Source organism: Oncorhynchus mykiss, chromosome 12 (assembly GCF_013265735.2).
Source record: "Oncorhynchus mykiss isolate Arlee chromosome 12, USDA_OmykA_1.1, whole genome shotgun sequence".
In the NCBI taxonomy this organism is placed as follows: Eukaryota; Metazoa; Chordata; class Actinopteri; order Salmoniformes; family Salmonidae; genus Oncorhynchus; species Oncorhynchus mykiss.
The window spans coordinates 15,720,897-15,745,301 of record NC_048576.1 but is presented as its reverse complement, the minus strand read 5'-3'; the positions used below and the strand labels follow the sequence as shown (position 1 = coordinate 15,745,301).

Genomic DNA, 24,405 nt, shown 5'->3' with positions numbered 1-24,405 from the left:
AACATTTGCTATCTGAGAGTCTCCTCATTGAAAACATCTGAAGTTCTTCAAAGGTAAATTATTTTATTTGAATGCTTTTCTGTTTTTTTGTGTAAATGTTGCCAGCTGAATGCTAACGCTAAATGCTACGTTAGCCATCAATACTGTTACACAAATGCTTGTTTTGCAATGGTTGAGAAGCATATTTTGAATATCTGAGATGACAGTGTTGTTAACAAAAGGCTAAGCTTGAGAGCTAGCATATTTATTTCATTTCATTTGTGATTTTCATGAATAGTTAACGTTGCATTATGGTAATGAGCTTGAGTCTGTATTCACGATCCCGGATCCGGGATGGGGAGATCAGAAAGGTTAAGAACAAATTCTTATTTACAATGACAGCCTACCAAAAAGCAAAAGGCTTCCTGCGGGGACAGAGGCTGGGATTAAAAATAAATATAAATACAAATATAGGACAGAACACACATCACGACAAGAGAGACCTAAGACAACAACACAGCATGGCAGCAACAACACAGCATGGTAGCAACACAAAATGGCAGCAGCACAACATGGTAGTAGTATAAAACAGGATGCAAACATTATTTGGCACAGACAACAGCACAAAGGGCAAGAAGGTAGAGACAACAATACATCACGCAAAGCAGCCACAACTGTCAGTAAGAGTGTTGATGATTGAGTCTTTGAATGAAGAGATGGAGATAACTGTCCAGTTTGAGTGTTTGTTGCAGCTTGTTCCAGTCGCTAGCTGCAGCGGACTGAAAAGAGGATCGCCCCAGGGATGTGTGTGCTTTGGGGACCTTTAACAGAATGTGACTGGCAGAACGGGTGTTGTATGTGGAGGATGAAGGCTGCAGTAGATATCTCAGATAGGGGGTTGTGAGGCCTAAGAAGGTTTTATAAACAAGCATCAACCAGGGGGTCTTGCGACAGGTATGCAGAGATGACCAGTTTACAGAAGAGTATAGAGTGCAGTGATGTGATGTGATGTGTCCTATAAGGAGCATTGGTGGAAAATCTGATGGACGAATGGTAAAGAACATCTAGCCGCTCGAGAGCATCCTTACCTGCCGATCTATAAATTAAGTCTCCGTAATCTAGCATGGGTAGGATGGTCATCTGAATCAGGGTAAGTTTGGCAGCTGGGGTGAAAGAGGAGCGATTACGATAGAGGAAACCAAGTCTAGATTTAACTTTAGCTTGCAGCTTTGATATGTGTTGAGAGACGGACAGTGTACCGTCTTGCCATACTTCCAAATACTTGTATGAGGTGACTACCTCAAGCTCTAAACCATCAGAGGTTGTAATCACACCTGTGGGGAGAGGGGCATTCTTCTTACCAAACCACATGACCTTTGTTTTGGAGGTCATGTGGTTTGGTAAGAAGAATGCCCCTCTCCCCACAGGTGAGACGAAATTGCAAAGTAATGTGCGTGTGACACTAGCGCCTCCTTAACGCCAGCCGAAAAAAGAGCCCATTGCATTATACTTAAAGTTGAATATAGGCTATCCCTGTTGGCTCAGATGGGTTTAGATTACAGGAGTTAACAGTACCAAAAACCGTATTGTTACTATAGGGGGTCTTACACTTTCTAAGGTGAGGCCGATGTGTTTGATCAGACTAACTATATGCCTGCAAGCTTGACAAGTGGCAAAATATCTCTTAGCGCTGGCGAGTTCAATGTTGAACATATACAGTTGAAGTCAGAAGTTTACATACACTTTGGTTGGAGTCATTAAAACTCGATTTTCAACCACTCCACAAATTTCTTGTTAACAAACTATAGTTTTGGCAAGTCGGTTAGGACAAATACTTTGTGCATGACAGAAGTAATTTTCCAACAATTGTTTACAGACAGATTATTTCACTTATAATTCATTGTATCACAATTCCAGTGGGTCAGAAGTTTACATACACTAAGTTGACTGTGCCTTTAAACAGCTTGGAAAATTCCAGAAAATAATGTCATGGCTTTAGAAGCTTCTGATAGGCTAATTTACATAATTTGAATCAATTAGAGGTGTGCCTGTGGATGTATTTCAAGGCCTACCTTCAAACTCAGGGCCTCTTTGCTTGACATCATGGGAAAATCTAAAAAATTCAGCCAAGACCTCAGAAAATAAATGGTAGACCTCCACAAGTCTGGTTCATCCTTGGGAGCAATTTCCAAACGCCTGAAGATAGCACGTTCATCTGTACAAACAATAGTACGCAAGCATTAACATCATGGGACCACGCAGCCGTCATACCTGTCACGTTCTGACCTTAGTTCCTTTGTGATGTCTTTGTTTTAGTATGGTCAGGGCGTGAGTTGGGTGGGCAGTCTATGTTCTTTTTTCTATGATTTGGTATTTCTGTGTTTGGCCTGGTATGGTCCTCAATCAGAGGCAGCTGTCAATCATTGTCCCTGATTGAGAACCATACTTAGGCAGCCTGTTTTCACCCTTGAGTTGTGGGTGATTATATTTTCTGTTCTGTGTTTTGCCTCACTGTTCAGGACTGTTCGTTTTGTCGTTTTAATTTTTTTGTTCAGTATTCATATTAAAACAATATGGACACTTACCACGCTGTGCATTGGTCCTCCTCTTCCACCTACAACGAGTGTTACAGAATCACCCACCACCAAAGGACCAAGCAGCGTGGTAAGGAGCAGCGCTATCTGGAGGAGGTGACAACATGGGACGAGATAGAAAGGTTGTTGGTCGACCCAGGGAGAGTGCCGGAGCTCGCCTGGGATTCTCTGGAATAGTGCGAGGAGGGATACCGGAGAATAGAGTTGGCACGGCGGTCAAGGAAGCCCGAGCCCGTCTGTCCTGAGCTGCCAGAGTCGCCCGTCTGTCCTGAGCTGCCAGAGCCGCCCGCCCGTCTGTCCTGAGCTGCCAGAGCCGCCCGCCCGCCAGTCAGGAGCTGCCAGAGCCGCCCGCCCGCCAGTCAGGAGCTGCCAGAGTCGCCCATCACTCCGGCGCAGTCGGAGTCGCCCATCACTCCGGCGCAGTCTGAGTCGCCCATCACTCCGGCGCAGTCTGAGTCGCCCATCACTCCGGCGCAGTCGGAGTCGCCCATCACTCCGGCGCAGTCGGAGTCGCCCATCACTCCGGCGCAGTCGCCCATCACTCCGGCGCAGTCGGAGTCGCCCATCACTCCGGCGCAGTCGGAGTCGCCCATCACTCCGGCGCAGTCGGAGTCGCCCATCACTCCGGCGCAGTCGGAGTCGCCCATCACTCCGGCGCAGTCGGAGTCGCCCATCACTCCGGCGCAGTCGGAGTCGCCCATCACTCCGGCGCAGTCGGAGTCGCCCTTCACTTTGGCGCTGCCGGAGTCTCCCGCCTGCCCGGCGCTGCCGGAATCTCCCGTCCACTCGGGGCCCGCTGCTAGGGTCCCCAGTCCGAGGTCGGCGGCGAGGGTCGCCGCTCTAAAGGCACCACTGAGGCGGGAAAAGAAGCGGGCAAAGACTATGGTGGAGTGGGGTCCACGTTCCGCGCCAGAGCCGCCACCGCGCACAGACGGCCAATCAGACCTTCCCCTATAGGTTCAGGTTTTGCGGCCGGAGTCCGCACCTTTGGGGGGAGGGGTACTGTCACGTTCTGACCTTAGTTCCTTTGTGATGTCTTTGTTTTAGTATGGTCAGGGTGTGAGTTGGGTGGGCAGTCTATATTCTTTTTTTCTATGATTTGGTATTTCTGTGTTTGGCCTGGTATGGTTCTCAATCAGAGGCAGCTGTCAATCGTTGTCCCTGATTGAGAACCATACTTAGGCAGCCTGTTTTCACCTTTGAGTTGTGGGTGATTATATTTTCTGTTATGTGTTTTGCTTCACCGTTCAGGACTGTTCGTTTTGTCGTTTTATTGTTTTTGTTCAGTATTCGTATTAAAACAATATGGACACTTACCACGCTGCGCATTGGTCCTCCTCTTCTTCCACCTACGACGAGCGTTACAATACCTCTCAGGAAGGAGACGCGTCTCGTAGAGATGAATGTACTTTGGTGTGAAAAGTGCAAATCAATCCCAGAACAACAGCAAAGGACCTTGTGAAGATGTTGGAGGACACAGGTACGAAAGTATCTATATCCACAGTAAAATGAGTCCTATATCGACATAACCTGAAAGGCCGCTCAGCTCCGTAACCTCCATAAAAAAGCCAGACTACGGTTTGCAACTGCACATGGGGACAAATACCATAGAGCCCTTATACCATCACTAGGGCCAGGTGTTTACTCTGATCAGGAATCATTATGGGCTACCTACCTAGGGCTCAAGTTTTTCCAGGCTCAATTCACGTGGTCTGGAATAACTCCTAGCCCCAGTTAAACCATCACACATAGTTAAAGTTTTGGACTTTGAGCATTCTCAATCGGAGTCCAGAGGGAAGCTATTTGGTTCTGTGTCTGAGCAGACAGGCAGTGGCCCCAGCTGAATGTATGAATTTAGCTCGTCTTGCTCCTGAGAGGAGCAGCAGCATCTCTGCTGGGATTACATAATGCTGTGTGAGGAAGGCAGCAATGAGCTGCAACAGCAAAGATATGCCTTCATTCAGATTACTTGTTTTGCTGGTTTAGAAAAGCTTGAGGGTTTATTTGAGTTTCATTCAGTTGGTGTAACTTCGACAGTTGTAGTTACATAGTCATATTGTTGAGTAGCATTAATAATCTAAATCTCTTATGGGGGTTTAGGCCCTGTTTGCTGTAATGCACTTTACGACAAATACATTTTGTAAAAGCTCTACATGAGTTAAATTCCAATAACTATGATTGAAAAGAACCAGTCGTTTTTTAAAATTGAAGTTAATTTGTTATTTTCATTCATGCTGTGTAAAGCCACATGACAGGCACTAATCCTGTACAGTCCTGGTGAGGACGACAACCATCAGTTGTGTAAAAGATTAATGAGACATTTATTTTAAACAATGGGCATCTGAAATAAGGTTGTCTATCTTAAATTGTGAGTGACATTTGCAGTCATCATATTCCACTTGTCCGACATTTGTCTCACTTCATAATGGTGATATAAATGGGAGTGGATTCTGCCTGTCACTTATTAACTGAAGAGGGTGAGGTCAGTGTGGTTTCCAGGGGGATCGTATAATGCCATTCAGATTGCAGATGCTTTATTATTATTATCCTAGTGCGTAGTTAACTAAAGGTTAAATAAATAAAAATCCTCTTGTCTGTGTCATCCTCTTCATAGACAGTTTTTATCTTAACTCATCTAATTTGTACCATATTAAGATTTTTGTAGAGAATTAAATTAAGATGCCTTAAAATAAAGGAGTATGACAAACATTCACATTTCAAACAATTGAGCCCACTTTTATTTAGTCTCCCTTGGCATACTTGTTGCCTCCCACAATGTATCAATGTCACTGCTTTTGCTTAGGGTCGGGTTTTGTTTTATTCCCTCCTAAATGCAATATTGTCCCACCTAAAGTAGTGTTGCATTTTGAGTTCATGGGATTAGCAATTGGAGTTTGTTGATGGGTTTAGCTATATAAACTTGTTTATGGGATTAGCTATATGACTTTGTTTATGGGATTAGCTATTTGAGCTTGTTTATTGGATTTGCTGTATAAATTTGTTTATGGGATTAGCTATATGAGTTTGTCTTGTTCATTGCTACTAAATGTCCTACTTTCAGTGTGATTTACTTTTGCAGATTTCCCCCCAATAAACCATTCTGATGTTATCTTGGTACTGTGGATGGATATGGCCATTCCAGAATGATGAATATGATCCATTAGTCGATTACTGGAACTCATCACTGATCTGGGATGGAGCTCGCTGGCCATGATGTAGAAGAACAATCTGATAGTTACAGTGGAAGTCGGAAGTTTACATACACTTAGGTTGGAGTCATTAAAACGCTATCATTAAAACGTCTTGTTAACAAACTATAGTTTTGGCAAGTCGGTTAGGACATCTACTTTGTGCATGACACAGGTAATTTTTCCAACTATTGTTTACAGACAGATTATTTCACGTTTTAGTCACTGTATCACAATTCCAGTGGGTCAGAAGTTTACATACACTAAATTGACTGTGCCTTTAAACAACTTGGAAAATTCCAGAATGTCATGGCTTTAGAAGCTTCTGATAGGCTAATTGACACCATTTGAGTCAATTGGATGTGTAGATCTCTTTCCAGTTTAGTGGATATGTAGATCTCTGTTCAGTTTACCGGATATGTAGATCTCTGTTCAGTTTACGGGATATGTAGATCTCTGTTCAGTTTACGGGATATGTAGATCTCTGTTCAGTTTACAGGATATGTAGATCTCTGTTCAGTTTACGGGATATGTAGATCTCTGTTCAGTTTACCGGATATGTAGATCTCTGTCCAGTTTAGTGGATATGTAGATCTCTGTTCAGTTTACCGGATATGTAGATCTCTGTTCAGTTTACCGGATATGTAGATCTCTGTCCAGTTTAGTGGATATGTAGATCTCTGTCCAGTTTAGTGGATGTGTAGATCTCTGTTCAGTTTAGTGGATATGTAGATCTCTGTTCAGTTTACCGGATATGTAGATCTCTGTCCAGTTTAGTGGATATGTAGATCTCTGTCCAGTTTAGTGGATATGTAGATCTCTGTCCAGTTTAGTGGATGTGTAGATCTCTGTTCAGTTTACCGGATATGTAGATCTCTGTTCAGTTTACCGGATATGTAGATCTCTGTCCAGTTTAGTGGATATGTAGATCTCTGTCCAGTTTAGTGGATGTGTAGATCTCTGTTCAGTTTAGTGGATATGTAGATCTCTGTTCAGTTTACCGGATATGTAGATCTCTGTCCAGTTTAGTGGATATGTAGATCTCTGTCCAGTTTAGTGGATATGTAGATCTCTGTCCAGTTTAGTGGATATGTAGATCTCTGTTCAGTTTACGGGATATGTAGATCTCTGTTCAGTTTACCGGATATGTAGATCTCTGTCCAGTTTAGTGGATATGTAGATCTCTGTCCAGTTTAGTGGATGTGTAGATCTCTGTTCAGTTTACAGGATATGTAGATCTCTGTTCAGTTTACCGGATATGTAGATCTCTGTCCAGTTTAGTGGATATGTAGATCTCTGTCCAGTTTAGTGGATGTGTAGATCTCTGTCCAGTTTAGTGGATGTGTAGATCTCTGTTCAGTTTACCGGATATGTAGATCTCTGTTCAGTTTACCGGATATGTAGATCTCTGTCCAGTTTAGTGGATATGTAGATCTCTGTCCAGTTTAGTGGATATGTAGATCTCTGTCCAGTTTAGTGGATATGTAGATCTCTGTTCAGTTTACGGGATATGTAGATCTCTGTCCAGTTTAGTGGATATGTAGATCTCTGTCCAGTTTAGTGGATATGTAAATCTCTGTCCAGTTTACGGGATATGTAGATCTCTGTTCAGTTTAGTGGATATGTAGATCTCTGTCCAGTTTAGTGGATATGTAGATCTCTGTCCAGTTTAGTGGATATGTAGATCTCTGTCCAGTTTAGTGGATGTGTAGATCTCTGTCCAGTTTAGTGGATATGTAGATCTCTGTCCAGTTTAGTGGATGTGTAGATCTCTGTCCAGTTTAGTGGATATGTAGATCTCTGTCCAGTTTAGTGGATATGTAGATCTCTGTCCAGTTTAGTGGATATGTAGATCTCTGTCCAGTTTAGTGGATATGTAGATCTCTGTCCAGTTTAGTGGATATGTAGATCTCTGTTCAGTTTACCGGATATGTAGATCTCTGTTCAGTTTACCGGATATGTAGATCTCTGTCCAGTTTAGTGGATATGTAAATCTCTGTCCAGTTTACGGGATATGTAGATCTCTGTTCAGTTTAGTGGATATGTAGATCTCTGTTCAGTTTAGTGGATATGTAGATCTCTGTTCAGTTTACCGGATATGTAGATCTCTGTTCAGTTTACGGGATATGTAGATCTCTGTTCAGTTTACTGGATGTGTAGATCTCTGTCCAGTTTAGTGGATATGTAGATCTCTGTTCAGTTTACCGGATATGTAGATCTCTGTTCAGTTTACGGGATATGTAGATCTCTGTTCAGTTTACTGGATGTGTAGATCTCTGTCCAGTTTAGTGGATATGTAGATCTCTGTCCAGTTTAGTGGATATGTAGATCTCTGTCCAGTTTAGTGGATGTGTAGATCTCTGTCCAGTTTAGTGGATATGTAGATCTCTGTCCAGTTTAGTGGATGTGTAGATCTCTGTCCAGTTTAGTGGATATGTAGATCTCTGTCCAGTTTAGTGGATATGTAGATCTCTGTCCAGTTTAGTGGATATGTAGATCTCTGTTCAGTTTACTGGATGTGTAGATCTCTGTCCAGTTTAGTGGATATGTAGATCTCTGTCCAGTTTAGTGGATATGTAGATCTCTGTCCAGTTTAGTGGATATGTAGATCTCTGTCCAGTTTAGTGGATATGTAGATCTCTGTCCAGTTTAGTGGATATGTAGATCTCTGTCCAGTTTAGTGGATATGTAGATCTCTGTCCAGTTTAGTGGATGTGTAGATCTCTGTCCAGTTTAGTGGATATGTAGATCTCTGTCCAGTTTAGTGGATATGTAGATCTCTGTCCAGTTTAGTGGATATGTAGATCTCTGTCCAGTTTAGTGGATATGTAGATCTCTGTCCAGTTTAGTGGATATGTAAATCTCTGTCCAGTTTACTGGATGTGTAGATCTCTGTCCAGTTTAGTGGATGTGTAGATCTCTGTTCAGTTTACTGGATGTGTAGATCTCTGTCCAGTTTAGTGGATATGTAGATCTCTGTTCAGTTTACTGGATATGTAGATCTCTGTTGCCAGTCTCTGTACATCTTAGCACTAGAACTGACAGCAACAAAAAACGTCATTCTCAGGGTGTCATCTTTCCAAGCTAAACGAACCAGCATCTTCACTCATCTGCTGTCTGTACAATGACTTCAGGATGAATAATGCTTTTATCTGCTAAGGTTCAACACAATGTTAAATAAATCATGAAATAAGGATGACCGAAACAATACAGGAAGAAGTTGAATTAGGAGGTGGATTTATAAAGTGGATTAAGGCATGCATTGATGAAAATGAATGAGTAAATTAATGGAATAAATGGGTTGTTTATTCAAGAACTGACTCAGACATTTAGACATATTTTGTCGGACGATAATATAAGGAAAATGGAGGATATGATAATACAATAATCAAATGTATTTATATAGCCCTTCGTACATCAGCTGATATCTCAGAGTGCTGTACAGAAACCCAGCCTAAAACTCCAAACAGCAAGCAATGCAGGTGTAGAAGCATGAAAACACAAGACGTCCCTTTGTTCAGGTCAAATCAGATTTCAATGTTCTTTTTTTTTGGAAGGAGTGGTACAATCAGGGCAAACACATGAATATAGATCCCTCTGTTCTGTACGACATTAACATTGAATGATTTAACAAAATGAGGGACTGTAGACGTTTCAGGGAGGGATCCTAGGAGGGAGGATGGTACGCTAGGATGACGTCATCTAGTCAGCATGATAACAATTTGATGATATTTTGCAATTATTGTTTATTTGATTTGCGTCATTTGCTCAGATAGGCCTAGTTTATGCCCCTGAGCTCCATTGCACAATGACAGAGTACAGTCCAAGTCTAGCTTTTCTCCTCAGACTCTTGGATGTTTTGCTTGGATTGAAGCTGTGATCTGGCTGTCATGCCTGCCTTATGTCTGTTCACATGGACCAGCCGTGATGGTATTCCCCACTGGCCGAGAGAGACAAGAGAAGAGAGAGACAGAGAGAAAGAAGGTGTGGAACAATGCCCCATAATGACAAAGCAAAAGCTGTTTTTTCGAAAATGTAGCAAATTTATAAAAAATAAAGAAATATCACATTTACATAAGTATTCAGATCCTACACTCAGTACTTTATTGAAGCACCTTCGGCAGCGATTACTGCATTGAGTCTTCTTGGGTATGACGCTACAAGCTTGGCACAACTGTATTTGGGGAGTTTTTTCCATTCTTCTCTGCAGATTCTCTCAAGCTCTGTCAGGTTGGATGGGGAGCGTCGCTGCACAGCTATTGTCAGGTTTCTCCAGAGATGTTCGATCGGGTTCAAGTCCACACTCTGGCTGGGCCACTCAAGGACATTCAGAGACTTGTCCTGAAGACACTCCTGCGTTGTCTTGGCTGTGTGCTTAGGGTCGTTGTCCTGTTGGAAGTTGAACCTTCACCCCAGTCTGAGGTTCTGAACACTGGAGCAGGTTTTCATAAAGGGTCTCTGTACTTTGCTCTGTTCATCTTTTCCTCAATCCTGACTCGTCTCCCAGTCCCTGCCACTAAAAAACATCCCCACAGCATGATTCTGCCACCACCATGCTTCACTGTAGGGATGGTCACAGGTTTCCTCCAGATGTGACGCTTGGCATTCAGGCCAAACAGTTCAATCTTGGTTTCATCTGACCAGAGAATCTTGTTTCTCATGGTCTGAGAGTCCTTTAGGTGCCTTTTGGCAAACTCCATGTGGGCTGCCATGTGCCTTTTACTGAGGAGAGACTTCCGTCTGGCCACACTACCATAAAGGCCTGATTGGTGGAGTGCTGCAGAGATGGTTGTCCTTCAGGAAGGAAGGACAACCATTTAAGAATGATGAAGGCTTCTTCCATTTAAGAATAATGGAGGCCACTGTGTTCTTGGGGACCTTCAATGCTGAAGAAATGTTTTTGTACCCTTTCCCGGATCTGTTCATCTACACAATTATGTCTCGGAGCTCTACGGACAATTCCTTCGACCTCAAGGCTTAGTTTTTGCTCTGACATGCACTGTCAACTATGGGACCTTATATAGACAGGTGTGTGCCTTTCCAAATCATGTCTAATCAATTGAATTTACCACAGGTGGACTCCAATCAGGTTGTAGAAACATCTCAAGGATGATCAATGGAAACAGGATGTATCTGAGCTCAATTTCCATTCTCATAGCAAAGGATCTGAATTCTTATGTAAATAAGGTATTTCAGTTTTTTATTTTTAACACTTTTTTAAACATTTCCAAAACCCTGTTTTCGCTTTGTCATTATGGTGTGTAGATTTTCTTTCATCTGTTTTAGAATCAGGCTGTAAAGTAACAAAATGTGGGAAAAGGGCAGAGGTCTGAATACTTTCTGAATGCACTGTATATTGAAGTAGAGAGAGAATGTGTGGGAGAGAGGCAGGAGAAGGAGAGAGAGTGAATGTGTGGGAGAGGGAGAGGCAGAGTGGAGGTGTGAGAGAGGGGGAGAGAGTGTTCTGTAGTAATGGTGAATATTGGGGTCTGGACACCTGAGAGCCCAGATGCTTTCCTCTGAAAACAAAAGCTGCCTATCTCTCACTCTCTCACTTTCTGCCTCTTCCCTCTCCCTGCTAATTGTAAGCTGTGCAGCCAAATTAGATGTATTTGCACGTTGGAATTTAGCCTACCTTTTTATATACATCCATACTGCAGGACAGTGTGTATTCCTCTTGCATTCTTGGACCCATTAAAGGAATCTTGTCTTTAAACTCTCATTATCAACTCCTCTGGCACTTTACAGGTTGTACCTGTAAAATATGATATGTGCAAAGGGGAATTATATTCAGAATTAACAGTACTACTTGTACAACTACTATGTTTAAATACATTTAAAGTAGATCTTAGTTAGCTTTGTCTTAGGGTTGGAGTGCTTATCTAGGATCAGGTCCCCCCTGTCCATATAATCATATTCATTATGATCTAAAAGGCCAAAAAGATCCCAGATCGGCACTCCTACTCTGAGAGGCCCAGGGATTTTCATTTCCCAGAGCTAGTGGCTAAGGTGAACGAACTGCTGACCCATTTCAACTGAACACATGACAATATTTAAACCTGAAGGAATATAGGCCTAATCTCCATGTCTGCCTACTACTGTTGTACTGCATAGGTCTATGGGATTGTGTTGGAATTTGCCTAGTTTATTTTGGACAATTGTACTAACCAGCCATAATGGAAGTACAATTCAAACAACCTAAACGGGTTTTTCGGCTGTCCATAGGAGAACCCTTGGAAAAACTATTTTTGGTTCCAGGTACAACCCTTTTCAGTTCCACGTGGAACCCTTTCCACAGATAGTTCTACATGGAACCCAAAAGGGTTTTACCTTGAACCAAAAATGGTTCTGCTATGGGGACAGCCAAAGAACCCTTTTGGAACTCTTTTTTTTCTAAGATTGTAGCCACTGTAGGCTACCCAGCCATAATGGAAGTACAGAAGAACTACATCAAAGCCTATTCACCATTTCCCAGGAGTTAGTATCTTGGGCGTTGTGCACAATGTGTTCCTACTCCCTACCCACTTGACAGTTGTTCTTGTAGCTTAACTGTGTATTCCCTCTGCATTTAGGGGAGCGACGTCGGTGGTGTGCAGATGTCGACAGAAGGGAACACTGAAGCCGTACGCAGTGAAAACACTGAAGAAAACAGTGAGTTCTTACTGGATGTTCATCATATTCTTCGTGTAATATTTTTACCCAGAGTACAACAGGTACATGTTTCTTCCTTAACCCACTTCTGTTTTTTTTCTGCAGGTGGATAAGAAGATAGTTAGGACAGAGATAGGTGTTCTACTTCGACTCTCTCACCCAAACATTGTAAGGGTTCTACACACTTTGGTGCTGTCCTTGCATAGAATTAACGATTGTTATTATGTTTTTTTATTGATGCTAAATTGATGTCTTTTGTTTTATTTCTTTCAGATCAAACTAAAAGAGATCTTTGAGACCCCTTCAGAGATCAGTCTGGTCTTGGAGCTTGTGACTGGAGGAGAGCTATTTGAAAGGTTAGTTAACTGCCTTAATGGTCACACGCACCCACACACACTCTGTACCATTCCTCTGTTGCAACAATCACAACACATTTTTCTCTCAGGGTTGTGGAGAAGGGCTTTTACACTGAGCGGGATGCTGCTGATGCTGTCATTCAAGTATTAGAAGCTGTTGCAGTAAGTTGACTTCCTCTTGACATACTGTAATGCTTTTGACCTGCATAGCTGGGCGGCACCATCACACATTCACTCAGCCTGTCCCCTTGTCTATACATTTTACAGAACAAAATGGCACCAATAGAATACTTTTTCCATAATCAAATCCTACATTTACTATAATTTGAACCAGCATTGTTGGACCAACAGTGTAAATGGATCAAGTATGCTGGATTTCATTGAGTCATCACATAACCATAGCTATCTTTGACATCTCATCAACATGCACCAAGGCATATGTCTTCTTCGTCATGTTAGGAGTCCTGTTGAACAGGCATTCCCATGTTAGTGTATTCCATGATCCTCTGTTTGATTGCTGTTACTAAGGAGATTAAATAGTTAAACAGTGATTTTTTAACACATAGACCCCTTTCCAGGTTACTGGATCGAATCCCTGAGCTGACAAGGTAAAAATCTGTCGTTCTGCCACTGAACAAGGCAGTTAACCCACTGTTCCCCGGAAGGCTGTCATAGTTAAGAACAAATTCTTATTTACAAACTTGTCTAGTTAAATAAAGGTACGATTTTCCAGTACACGACACAATGACGTCACGCACACATGCGCGCGGCAGTAACAAATCCATCGCCAACTGCGCCCATTCCAACATAGCCTAGATGTGTTTTTATTACTTCTAAACAGAATACATGTTTTGGGTTCTCATAGGCTTACAATGATGTTTTGATTCTTGCTTGAACAGTTGCTAAGATTATATTGGATGCAGCAGTTGTTAGCTAGAATGCTACAACTTAGCTCATTGATATAGGCTAGCCAAAGAGCCATTTTACTGGTTGAAGTTGTAAGTGTTTTTAAAGTATAATGCAGTTGATTTGGGATGATAACACAAACATTCTATTAAGCAGGACATTCATGAGCCTTAAAATCCAATTATAATCCAAAAGTAGTGTGAAATGCACTTATAAGCAACATGTAAACAAAGGATTTCTATAAGAAGTCCCCCTTGTTCAGTCACCAACTCTCCACACATCGCCCCGTGCGGCAGTTTGCAACACAGCGGTCTATTGAAATCAGTTCAGGGCTTGTTTGAAAAGGCAGTCTGAAACAGCTGCTGGTTTCCCAACGAGCTGACTGAGGAGAAAAAAAACGGGATTTCTGAAGCCTCCAGATCTTTTTTAAGTTTCCTTGTGTTGTTGAGCAAGCGTCGAGGAAGTCTCTGTTCCGTGTTGATTGGGAGTGATGTATTTACAGTGTACACGGCCACTTCGGAAATGGTGGAGAGGTTCTGCAGTCTGTCTGTTACATGATCAAAGCCATCTGGATATCTAGCTAACGTCCCAGTGGAGCATCTTGGTCGCCTCATGTCCGGCCAATCTCACTGGCACGTCTACACTCAAATCCCCACTCCGTTAGTGACAGATTTGAGTCCTTTATTATAGGCTTCTCATTTGGTGTTATCTTAGTATCCCAATGTGTTTATTATTTTGAACACAGAGAATCTGGAACCACGTTTTAGATTTGTTAAGTTGTTTACTGTAAAAGGCGGTATTAGGCTAGGTAAGGTTCTTGATGTTGAGATTTAAGATTGAGAGGTAATATTTTCCTCACTGGCCAAATACATCGCCTCGCCCACCTCTCATGTACTTTACTTTCTCTGGCAGAAGAGATCCACTGTCAATGAGAACACCGAGCTGTGTCGTTGGCCTATTGGCCAGAAAATCTTATTTTGAGTGGTGCTATGGCAGCCGTGGGAGACCTGAGATATCTGTGGTGGTATGTGTGTGTGTGGTGGGGGCTACTGTATTCCCTCCTGCCTTCTCTTCATCCCTCCATCCCACACTATACTTGTCAGATGAGAGAGGACACCTTATCTGTGTCAGCTCCATAGAGCTTTGTGCAGGAGAGGAGAACTCCCCTCTGACATCACAGAGCCATTACACCGAGGGGTTGTCACAATACATAGTGTGGGGAGAAAATGATGCCTTCATTCACTGTGAACGAGGTCTATTCAACCTAGCCATTCCCAATGAGAAAATATGACTGTTTTGTTGCATAATAAGGATAGCTCATTCCGTACTAACCTTGATGCTTAGCATTTTCATTCCAGTGGAATGGAATGTGGTTCTTTAACAGCTTAATGTTACATAAGAAACTAGGGATTTGCATAACCACTAACCCACCCACAGTGTGCAGAAGATAAGTTATACAATAGGTTGCTTTACAAACAGATGTCATTATCAAGACAGTGAGCTGTAGAGTAGGTCTCTATACTCTATACCTTATCCATGACACTACAAAGTCTTTGAACATATTGCTTTCCCTCACTTGAATCCCACCTCGTCTTTTCAATGGGCAGCTTATCAAGGTAGCTGCCTTGTGCTGCTGTTTTCTGTAACTGTGTAGACTTCTATGTTCCACATTGCCTTGTTTGATGAGTTACTGTGTTGACACTGGTGAATGTACTCGCTAAACCCAAGAATAGTTTAAAACACACTTTAAATCATGCGTATGTCCAGAACACAGTATCATAGCACAGTGTACAGGAAACTGCCAAAATAAAGGAAACTCCAACATAAAGTGTGTTAATAGGGTGTTAGCTGCCAGAAGAGCTTCAATGCCCCTTGGCATAGATTCTACAAGTCTCTGGAACTCTATTGGAGCGATGCGACTTTATTCTTCCACCAAAACAAATTGTTGGTGGTGGAAAACGCTTACTCAGGTGTTGCTCCAGCAGTGTTCAATTGGGTTGGCATCTGGTGACTGACACACACACACACACACACACACACACACACACACACACACACACACACACACACACACACAGTGTAATACACAGCTCAGAATTGGCAATGATAAGATAATTCAACTTTGCATTTTGTTTATCCATAGACCATTTTCAACAGTGCACTATAAAGCAGGAATATTATGGTTCTCTGTAGAAAATGAATTGTGGGAGCGGGCACCGATTCATTCGGCGGTGCTGAATCCCAAAATCCTCAAACAGTCCAGCTCCATACACACCAGCAGACAAATCAATAGCACAAGATGTGTGTAGGAGTCATATACAGCCACCTGGGTGCTATGGTGTTGCCTTGTGTCTTTGTCTTTATCCAGTACCTGCATGAGAATGGCGTGGTGCACCGAGACCTGAAACCTGAGAACCTCCTATACGCTACCGCAGCACCAGATGCTCCCCTCAAAATAGGTTGGTGGGTTTACTCAATACCCTGTGGGATTCACTACGATTATCCCAAAGAACATCCATTGACACTGTTTGCTATCAGAGACAGAACTGACTTGATCAGGCATAGTTAGGAAATCTATGCCAACGATTATGTTCTATTGGAATGATCTATTACTATTTTCTATTCTACCGGTATTCTATTCTACTATTTTATTCTAAATACCAGATATTAGGACTTCCAGAAAGAGGCATAATTTTTAATATAGCTCTGTCTCTTTCATTTTGCAGCTGATTTTGGTCTGTCGAAGGTCATTGATGATCAGGTCACAATGAAGACTGTTTGTGGTACACCAGGATACTGTGGTAAGTTGTAACCCATTACTGTGAGGCTTTTTCATTCACTTGGAACATAATATTTGCTAGCTACAGGATTAGAGATTGCCATTTCAGACCAAGCAGATGTTTCTTGTTTTGGTTGCATGCTTAACTTGCCAAGATTTGAGCAGAGAAGTTTACAATGAGGACAGGGTGTATATTGTTTAATGTTTATCCACATACTACATAGTACATTTTTCCTTGGATAAATAATTACTGAGTAAGAATTCCCTACTCTGTTTTCACCACTGTCTCTCTCCTTCCCCCTTGTGCTGCCCCTCCCTCCCTCCCACCCTCCATCCTGTTCTCATCTCCCCCTATCTATCCTTCCTCCCCTCCCTCCAGCCCCAGAGATTCTGCGAGGAAGTGCTTATGGACCTGAGGTTGACGTGTGGTCGGTGGGAGTTATCACATATATCTTGTAAGGGATACCAGCCCCTCAAAAGTTTACTTGAACCCTGAATCACATCATTAAAAGACATCGGTTATTTTTACACACAACAGTTTTGTTCATTTGTTAGCAGCAAAAAAGAATACATCAATAATTTTTGTGTTCTTTCTTTGAGGAATTGCAGACCCTTTTTAAGTTGTATTTTTCGGCCATTTTGGTTTCTGAACCAAGGGTGTTGGTGCATTCCTGTTGTATAGCTTCTGAGTGATTTTGTTTCTTTCACATACTGATTGGTATACATATTTGATTCAGTATGTGGTTGTGAGTTCCCCATTATACAGCAAACCAGGAAACGGTAGTGTAACTGCTAGCAACAGCATTCAGAAGAATCGCTGGTATACAGACTCCCTACTAGTTAATGAATATTAAACTGTAAAAAATAACATATTTTAAAGGCACATCAATCTGGGAGAATAAGAGTGTGTGACTACAAAGCCTTAGTGAAAGGAGGATTGCACCTCTAATAGAGTTGTAGCTTAGGCCCCTGCGGCTATCAGATCCTGTCAGACTGTAGCCAGCTATTGAATCAATAGACAGGAGCTGTCTGTGGTTGATGTATGCCTCGTATTTCATCCTCCCTGAAAGGCTATGTGGCTTTGAACCGTTCTTCGATGAAAGAGGGGACCAGTACATGTTCAAGAGGATCCTCAACTGTGAATATGAGTTTGTCTCCCCCTGGTGGGACAATGTGTCCTTCAACGCCAAGGACCTGGTGAGTTTGAATTACTTTTACCAGGGGTGTATTCATGATGCCAATTCTGTCGCAAAACTTTTTGTCTGTTGCAAAATGTTATTCAATGAAAACTAGAGTTTCTATTGGACAAATTCAGGTTGGTCCCATCCAGTTTTGTTCCGCTTGCTTCCGTTTGTTTCTGTTTGGTTCTTAGTTAAGACACCCCTGGGGTCCTGAGGTTACCACAGTCACGCTGGCAAAAATGTTCCCCTGGTACTTAGGCGTAATTGATAAATCAGTAATTGGTGGAGAATGAAAACCTAGTTCAGTGGGAGACCTGCTGGCTGCATTGTAGAAGACAGGAAGTGACAAGCTGCATAACTGGACCCACAATCTGTCTTCTCCAGCAAGTGGTGCTTTTCCTCTTTTTTTGCTCACCAAGAGATGAGTTTTGTATGGAGGTTAATGAGTGTTGAATTTAAATGTATTTGTTTTTTAAAATGTTACCTTTATTTAACTTGGCAAGTCAAAGTCTTATTTACAATGACTGCCTAGCCCGGCCAAACCCTAACCCGGACGACCCTGGGCCAATTGTGCGCCACCCTATGGGACTCCCAATCACGGCTGGTTGTGATACAGCCTGGATTCGAACCAGGGTGTCTGTAGTGACGCCTCAAGCACTGAGATGCAGTGCCTTATTTGATCGAATAGAAGTTTCGTAATGCTTAGGTTTTTACGAGTTTACTGATATAAATAGGACATGTGACATCCCGGCAACTTTGGGAAAAAAACACTTTCTATCAGAGTTGTGCCATTGGCTAGAATGGTCCCACTTGATCTTGCCTCCTCCTGACTGCCTTCCATTTTTGAAGACGTTTCTTTTCATTGTTAGAGCGGTCAATATAATGGATCATCTGTGATTGTACCACTGGGTCAGGTGAAATGTTTCCCAGGTGAAATGTCAGTGTGAGTGTGTCCATGTTGGGGGCGGCAGGTAGCCTAGTGGTTAGAGCGTTGGACTAGTAACCAAAAGGTTGCGAGATCGAATCCCAGAGCTGACAAGGTCAAAATATGTCTTCTGCTCTGAACAAGGCAGTTAGTTAACCCACTATTCCTAGGCCGTCATAGTAAATAAGAATTTGTTCTTAACTGACTTGCCTAGTTAAATAAAATAAATATTGGTGTGTCTGATTATCAAATAATGTAAAAAAGGAGGGTAACTAGAAATGCAGGGCAAACAAGACATCCATCATCCATCTCTTACTGTACATTCTGACTTATCTCCACATTATGAACTGGGCCGACTTGTTATGTGGACAGAAACCAAGAAAATAATAAATTCAGTCTCAGTGGCCCAGTTACTTACGTACTGCTGTCCTGTAGGTGAGAAAGCTAATTGTCCAGGATCCAAATAAACGGCTGACGACCTTGCAAGCGCTGGAGCACCCCTGGGTGACTGGGAAGGCAGTTAACTCAGCCCATATGGACACTGCTCAGAAGAAACTGCAGGAGTTCAATGCACGCCGAAAACTCAAGGTAGATGCAAAACAACGTTTCTCAATAGGATTTTGTACGGTGATTGAGGGCAAGTAGTACCTTGTCTAATTTATTGATGACAGGACATTTTAAACTCATGATTGTGTAGTTGTGTCAAGATCCTTTTGAATGTATTTTGAATGCAAGCATAGACAAACATAAACTCAGCAAAAAAAGAAACGTCCTCTCGCTGTCAACTGCGTTTATTTTCAGCAAACTTAACATGTGTAAATATTTGTATGAACATAACAAGATTCAACAACTGAGACATAAACTGAACAAGTTCCACAGACATGTGACTAACAGAAATTGAATAATGCGTCCCTGAACCAAGGGGGGGAGGGGGGTCAAAATCAAAAGTAACAGTCAGTATCTGGTGTGGCCACCAGCTGCATTAAGTAATGCAGTGCATCTCCTCCTCATGGACTGCACCAGATTTGCCCGTTCTTGCTGTGAGATGTTACCCCACTCTTCCACCAAGGCACCTGCAAGTTCCCGGACATTTCTGGGGGGAATGGCCCTAGCCCTCACCCTCCGATCCAAAAGGTCCCAGACGTGCTCAATGGGATTGAGATCCGGGTTCTTCGCTGGCCTTGGCAGAACATTGACATTCCTGTCTTGCAGGAAATCACGCACAGAACGAGCAGTATGGCTGGTGGCATTGTCATGCTGGAGGGTCATGTCAGGATGAGCCTGCAGGAAGGGTACCACATAAGGGAGGAGGATGTCTTCCCTGTAATGCACAGCGTTGAGATTGCCTGCAATGGCAACAAGCTCAGTCCGATGATGCTGTGACACACCGCCCCAGACCATGACAGGCCCTACACCTCCAAATCGATCCTGCTCCAGAGTACAGGCCTCAGTGTAACGCTCACTCCTTCGACGATCAACACGAATCTGACCATCACCCCTGGTTAGACAAAACTGCAACTCGTCAGTAAAGATAACTTTTTACCAGTCCTGTCTGGTCCAGCGACGGTGGGTTTGTGCCCATAGGCAACGTTGTTGCCGGTGATGTCTGGTGAGGACCTGCCTTACAGGCCTAAATTTACAAGCCCTCAGCCCAGCCTCTCTCAGCCTATTGTGGACAGTCGGAGCACTGTTGGAGGGATTGTGCTTTCCTGGTGTAACTCGGGCAGTTGTTGCCATCCTGTACCTGTCCCACAGGTGTGATGTTCAGATGTACCGATCCTGTGCAGGTGTTGTTACATGTGGTCTCATTAGTGTCCTAAGTTTTCATAACTGTGACATTAATGCCTACAGTCAGTAACCTGTTTGTCTTAACGACCGTTCCACAGGTGCAGTGTTTAAACCCTTTACAATGAAGATCTGTGAAGTTATTTGGATTTTTACTAATTATCTTTGAAAGACAGGGTCCTGAAAAAGGGATGTTTCTTTTTTTGCTGAGTTTACATGATTGCTATAATACCTAGATTCATCAGCATAGTCAGAGTGGGCCTACACATGAATCCTAAACCGTGTCAATGAATGATATACTGTGTTTTGTGTGTTCGTTGACAGGCTGCAGTAAAGGCCGTGGTGGCTTCGTCACGATTGGGCAGCGCTAGCAGTCACGGCAATGCTGACAACAGCAAGAACAGCAACTGCAACAACCCCGCCAATCAGAAAGAGGCAGAAGAGGAGCAGCCACGGAACGACCAATCACAGTCAAAGATCCAGGAAGGATCCTAACTGTGGAGCTCCTCTGTCGTTATGACCCTGTTGGACTGTGAAATTGCTGAGAGGAGCTATGTGGTTTCACCTTCTGTACTGGAGATACTCTGCCTGGCTTTATTGCATGTGACTGATTTATTAAACGATGTACAACCATATTGACTCGGTACATTGGAACAACATGCCTACGAGTATTTAAAGTACATGTGAAATCAGAGTTTACTACTGCACATTCCCATTTCATAACTCACACAAGTAGCTTCATTGGATGGCTTCCATTATACCATGTTATAACTGCAAAATGGCCTCCAAGTGTTCCCAGTATTAATTTGCCAGTTTGTAAATTAATTCATAACAATTGGCAGAATAAGGATAATAGGTCATTATGTGTTCTGGTAATCATCATGCTGCTTTGGTGGCAGAACATAGACTGAAGAATGGATCTAGGTTGATTTTCAATATTGGTTGAGTAAGTCTACAGTATCTGGTGAACGGGTTGGACACATTTTCCAGGCGGTCATAAATGTAACCTTTATTACAACTTCTAAGGAGAATGCCTTATTATTGTATCTTATTAACTGGATTTTACACTCCCTTTGTAAGAACTATTTCATATCTTAAGAAATGGATTAGAAACATTTTAAAATCAATCATTTGCACAATGATTGTATTCAAATTGACTTTCAAGGAACATAAGGTTATTTCATAGTGCAGAGTTGTTTTAGCATTAAGAACTTTTCACTTTTGTATAACAAAATATGTTGTGTACAACTGAAAAGGCACCCCAGTTTTTTTATTGCCAAATACACCATTTGCAGGGAAATGGATGAGTAGATAACATTTGATTTGATTTAGCTATTCAGTGCCAAAAAATGGTTGAGGCTGCTGCTTTATTTGACAATATCCCACCTCTGTCATATGCAATTGAAGAGGCTGCAATATTAGTGAAAATATTTATCTCTCATTATAAACTGGGTGGTTCGAGCCCTGAATGCTGATTGGCTGACATCATTGGTATATCAGACCGTATACCACAGGTATGACAAAACATTATTTTTACTGCTGTAATTACATTGGTAACCAGTTAATAATAGCAATAAGGAACCTTGGGGGTTTGTGGTATATGGCCAATATACCACGGCTAAGGGCTATATCCAGGCACTGCGCGTTGTGTCGTGCATAAGAACAGCCCTCAGCCGTGGTATATTGGCCATATACCACACCCCCTCGTGCCTTATTGCTTAATTAACCCATTAACTGACATGCCGTGTTATGGAATGATTTTTTTAATCTACAAAGAAAAGGCTGTATATTGAATTTTAGCATGCTTTTGCCTTCAGTATAAATGAATGATGTGGATAATAATGCATGTAGGAATGTTGAATTGAACTGCTGCGGTTCTCTGTAGAAATGCACTATAGTTGGCTGACACCACATGACGGACGTGATCTGTGTTAAACAGTGAAGTATTAGAGGCCTCTTAAGGCTTTACAGACATTAACTTGATATTCCTTTTATATGCTCAAGGAAACATTAAATAATTCAATGTTGTCTTAAAATGGTTACCATTAACATTGATTTGGTAAGGACTGCAGTATTTAAAAAAATAAACAATATGAAGTTACATATGTTTGGGCAGTTTTGTATATCAGACGGCTTATGTACTTTTTGAACTTGTATACAAATGTTTTTAATTATTTTAGTGACCTACCATTTCCAGTGTTTCCGCTACATTGTAGATGAATTAGGTGGGGTGGTCTCCATCGCTCAGTACTGGAAGATACCCCTATACTGACCAATGTCTATGGCATAATGTATGTAACAGGTTAGTGTGGAGAGAGATTGAAATGTAAGGGGCATCTATGGATCCTGTGGTGCAAATGTGAGAGCACTATCCTGGGCATAGGCAGTAGTATTCTCACATACACCATGTTACAGAATTACCCCTCTCTCTCAAACTTTCCTCCCATTTGAACCAAGCCCATGCCAACGGTAAACTCGTTCAAAGGCGATCCCACTGCTGCCACCAATGTAAGAGGCAGAGGTGGAGAAAGAGTGATGGAGTGATGATCATTGGGCACGATCCATGGATCCTGCAATGGGGCACTACTCCTTGTAGCAGAAAACTCACATACACCTTGCATACAAAACATATACATATACAGTAATATATATATATATATATATATATATATATATATATATATATATATAGTACATACATAGATGGAGGCAGGTAGCCTAGTGTCATTGCCTGCTCCCGCTCTTCCTCCCCCTGGCGCTCGGATCTCCAGCATTACGCACTCAAGCCACCATCATTACGCACACCTGCCTTCCCCCCATCACGCGCATCAGCGATCATTGGACTCACTTGGACTCAATTACTATATGTCTGTTCCCAAGCTCTGTTCCCTGCTTCGGGATTGTCATATGTCCGTGTTACCCGTGTTCTGGCTCTATTCCTGTCTTGTTCTATGTCTGTTCCCTATTAAATGTTTGACTCTCCGTATCTGCTCCACTCCTTACACCTAGAGGTTAAGCGTGTGGGGCCAGTAAACGAAAGGTCGCTGATTTGAATCCCTGAGCCGACTAGGTGACAAATCTGCCAATGTGCCCGCTTTACCCTAATTGCATCTGCAAATTGCTCTGGATAAGAGCATCTGCTAAATGACATGAATATATATACTACCTCAATCAGCCTGACTAACCGGTGTCTGTATGTAGCCTTGCTACTTTTATAGCCTTGCTACTGTATATAGCCTTGCTACTGTTTTTCACTGTCTTTTTACTGTTGTTTTTATTTCTTTACTTACCTATTGTTCACCTAATACCTTTTTTTGCACTATTGGTTAGAGGCTGTAAGTAAGCATTTCACTGTAAGGTCTACCTACGCCTGTTGTATTCGGTGCACGTGACAAATAAACTTTGATTTGATTTGACGGTAGAGAAATTAACATTCAATTTTCTGGCAACAACTCTGGTGCATTTTCCTGCTTTCGGCATGCATATTGCACGCTCCCTCAAAACGTGGGACATCTGTGGTATTGTGTTGTGTGACAAAGCTGTAAATTATAGAGTGGCCTTTTATTGTCTCCAGCACAAAGTGCACTTGTGTCATGATCATGCTGTTTAATCAACTGTCAGGTGGATGGATTATCTTAGCAAATGAGAAATGCTCACTAACAGGGATGTACAGTGCCTTTGTAAAGTATGTTAGTTTACAGCCTTATTCTAAAATTGATTAAACTGTTTTTTCCCTCATCAATCTACACCCAATACCCCAAAATTACAAAGCAAAAACAGGTTTTTAGAAAAAATTGAAATATCACATTTACATAAGTATTCAGACCCTGAATTCAGTACTTTGTTGAAGCACCTTTGACAGTGATTACAGCCTCCAGTCTTCTTGGGTATGATTCTACAAGCTTTGGCACAACTGTATTTGGGGAGTTTCTCCCATTCTTCTCTGCAGATCCTTTCAAGTTCTGTCAGGTTGGATGGGGAGCGTTGCTGCACAGCTATTTTCAGGTCTCTCCAGAGATGTTTGATGGGGTTCAAGTCATAGCTCTTGCTGGGCCACTCAA

General features: G+C 42.3%; 1 protein-coding gene across 1 annotated transcript in view; it reads left to right on the top strand.

The window, feature by feature from the left end:
• The window catches only part of LOC110537048 (calcium/calmodulin-dependent protein kinase type IV), a 35,013-nt gene extending 12,568 nt beyond the window's left edge, over positions 1–22,445 (top strand). The window contains exons 2-11 of the mRNA XM_021622763.2: positions 12,334–12,412; positions 12,518–12,580; positions 12,686–12,768; positions 12,858–12,930; positions 16,043–16,133; positions 16,401–16,475; positions 16,833–16,908; positions 17,524–17,650; positions 18,995–19,147; positions 20,669–22,445. Of these exons, the coding sequence (XP_021478438.1) occupies positions 12,334–12,412; positions 12,518–12,580; positions 12,686–12,768; positions 12,858–12,930; positions 16,043–16,133; positions 16,401–16,475; positions 16,833–16,908; positions 17,524–17,650; positions 18,995–19,147; positions 20,669–20,839 (991 nt within the window). The 3' untranslated portion in view covers positions 20,840–22,445. The remainder of the gene's footprint in view (positions 1–12,333; positions 12,413–12,517; positions 12,581–12,685; positions 12,769–12,857; positions 12,931–16,042; positions 16,134–16,400; positions 16,476–16,832; positions 16,909–17,523; positions 17,651–18,994; positions 19,148–20,668) is intronic.
• The last annotated feature ends 1,960 nt before the right edge of the window (positions 22,446–24,405 follow it).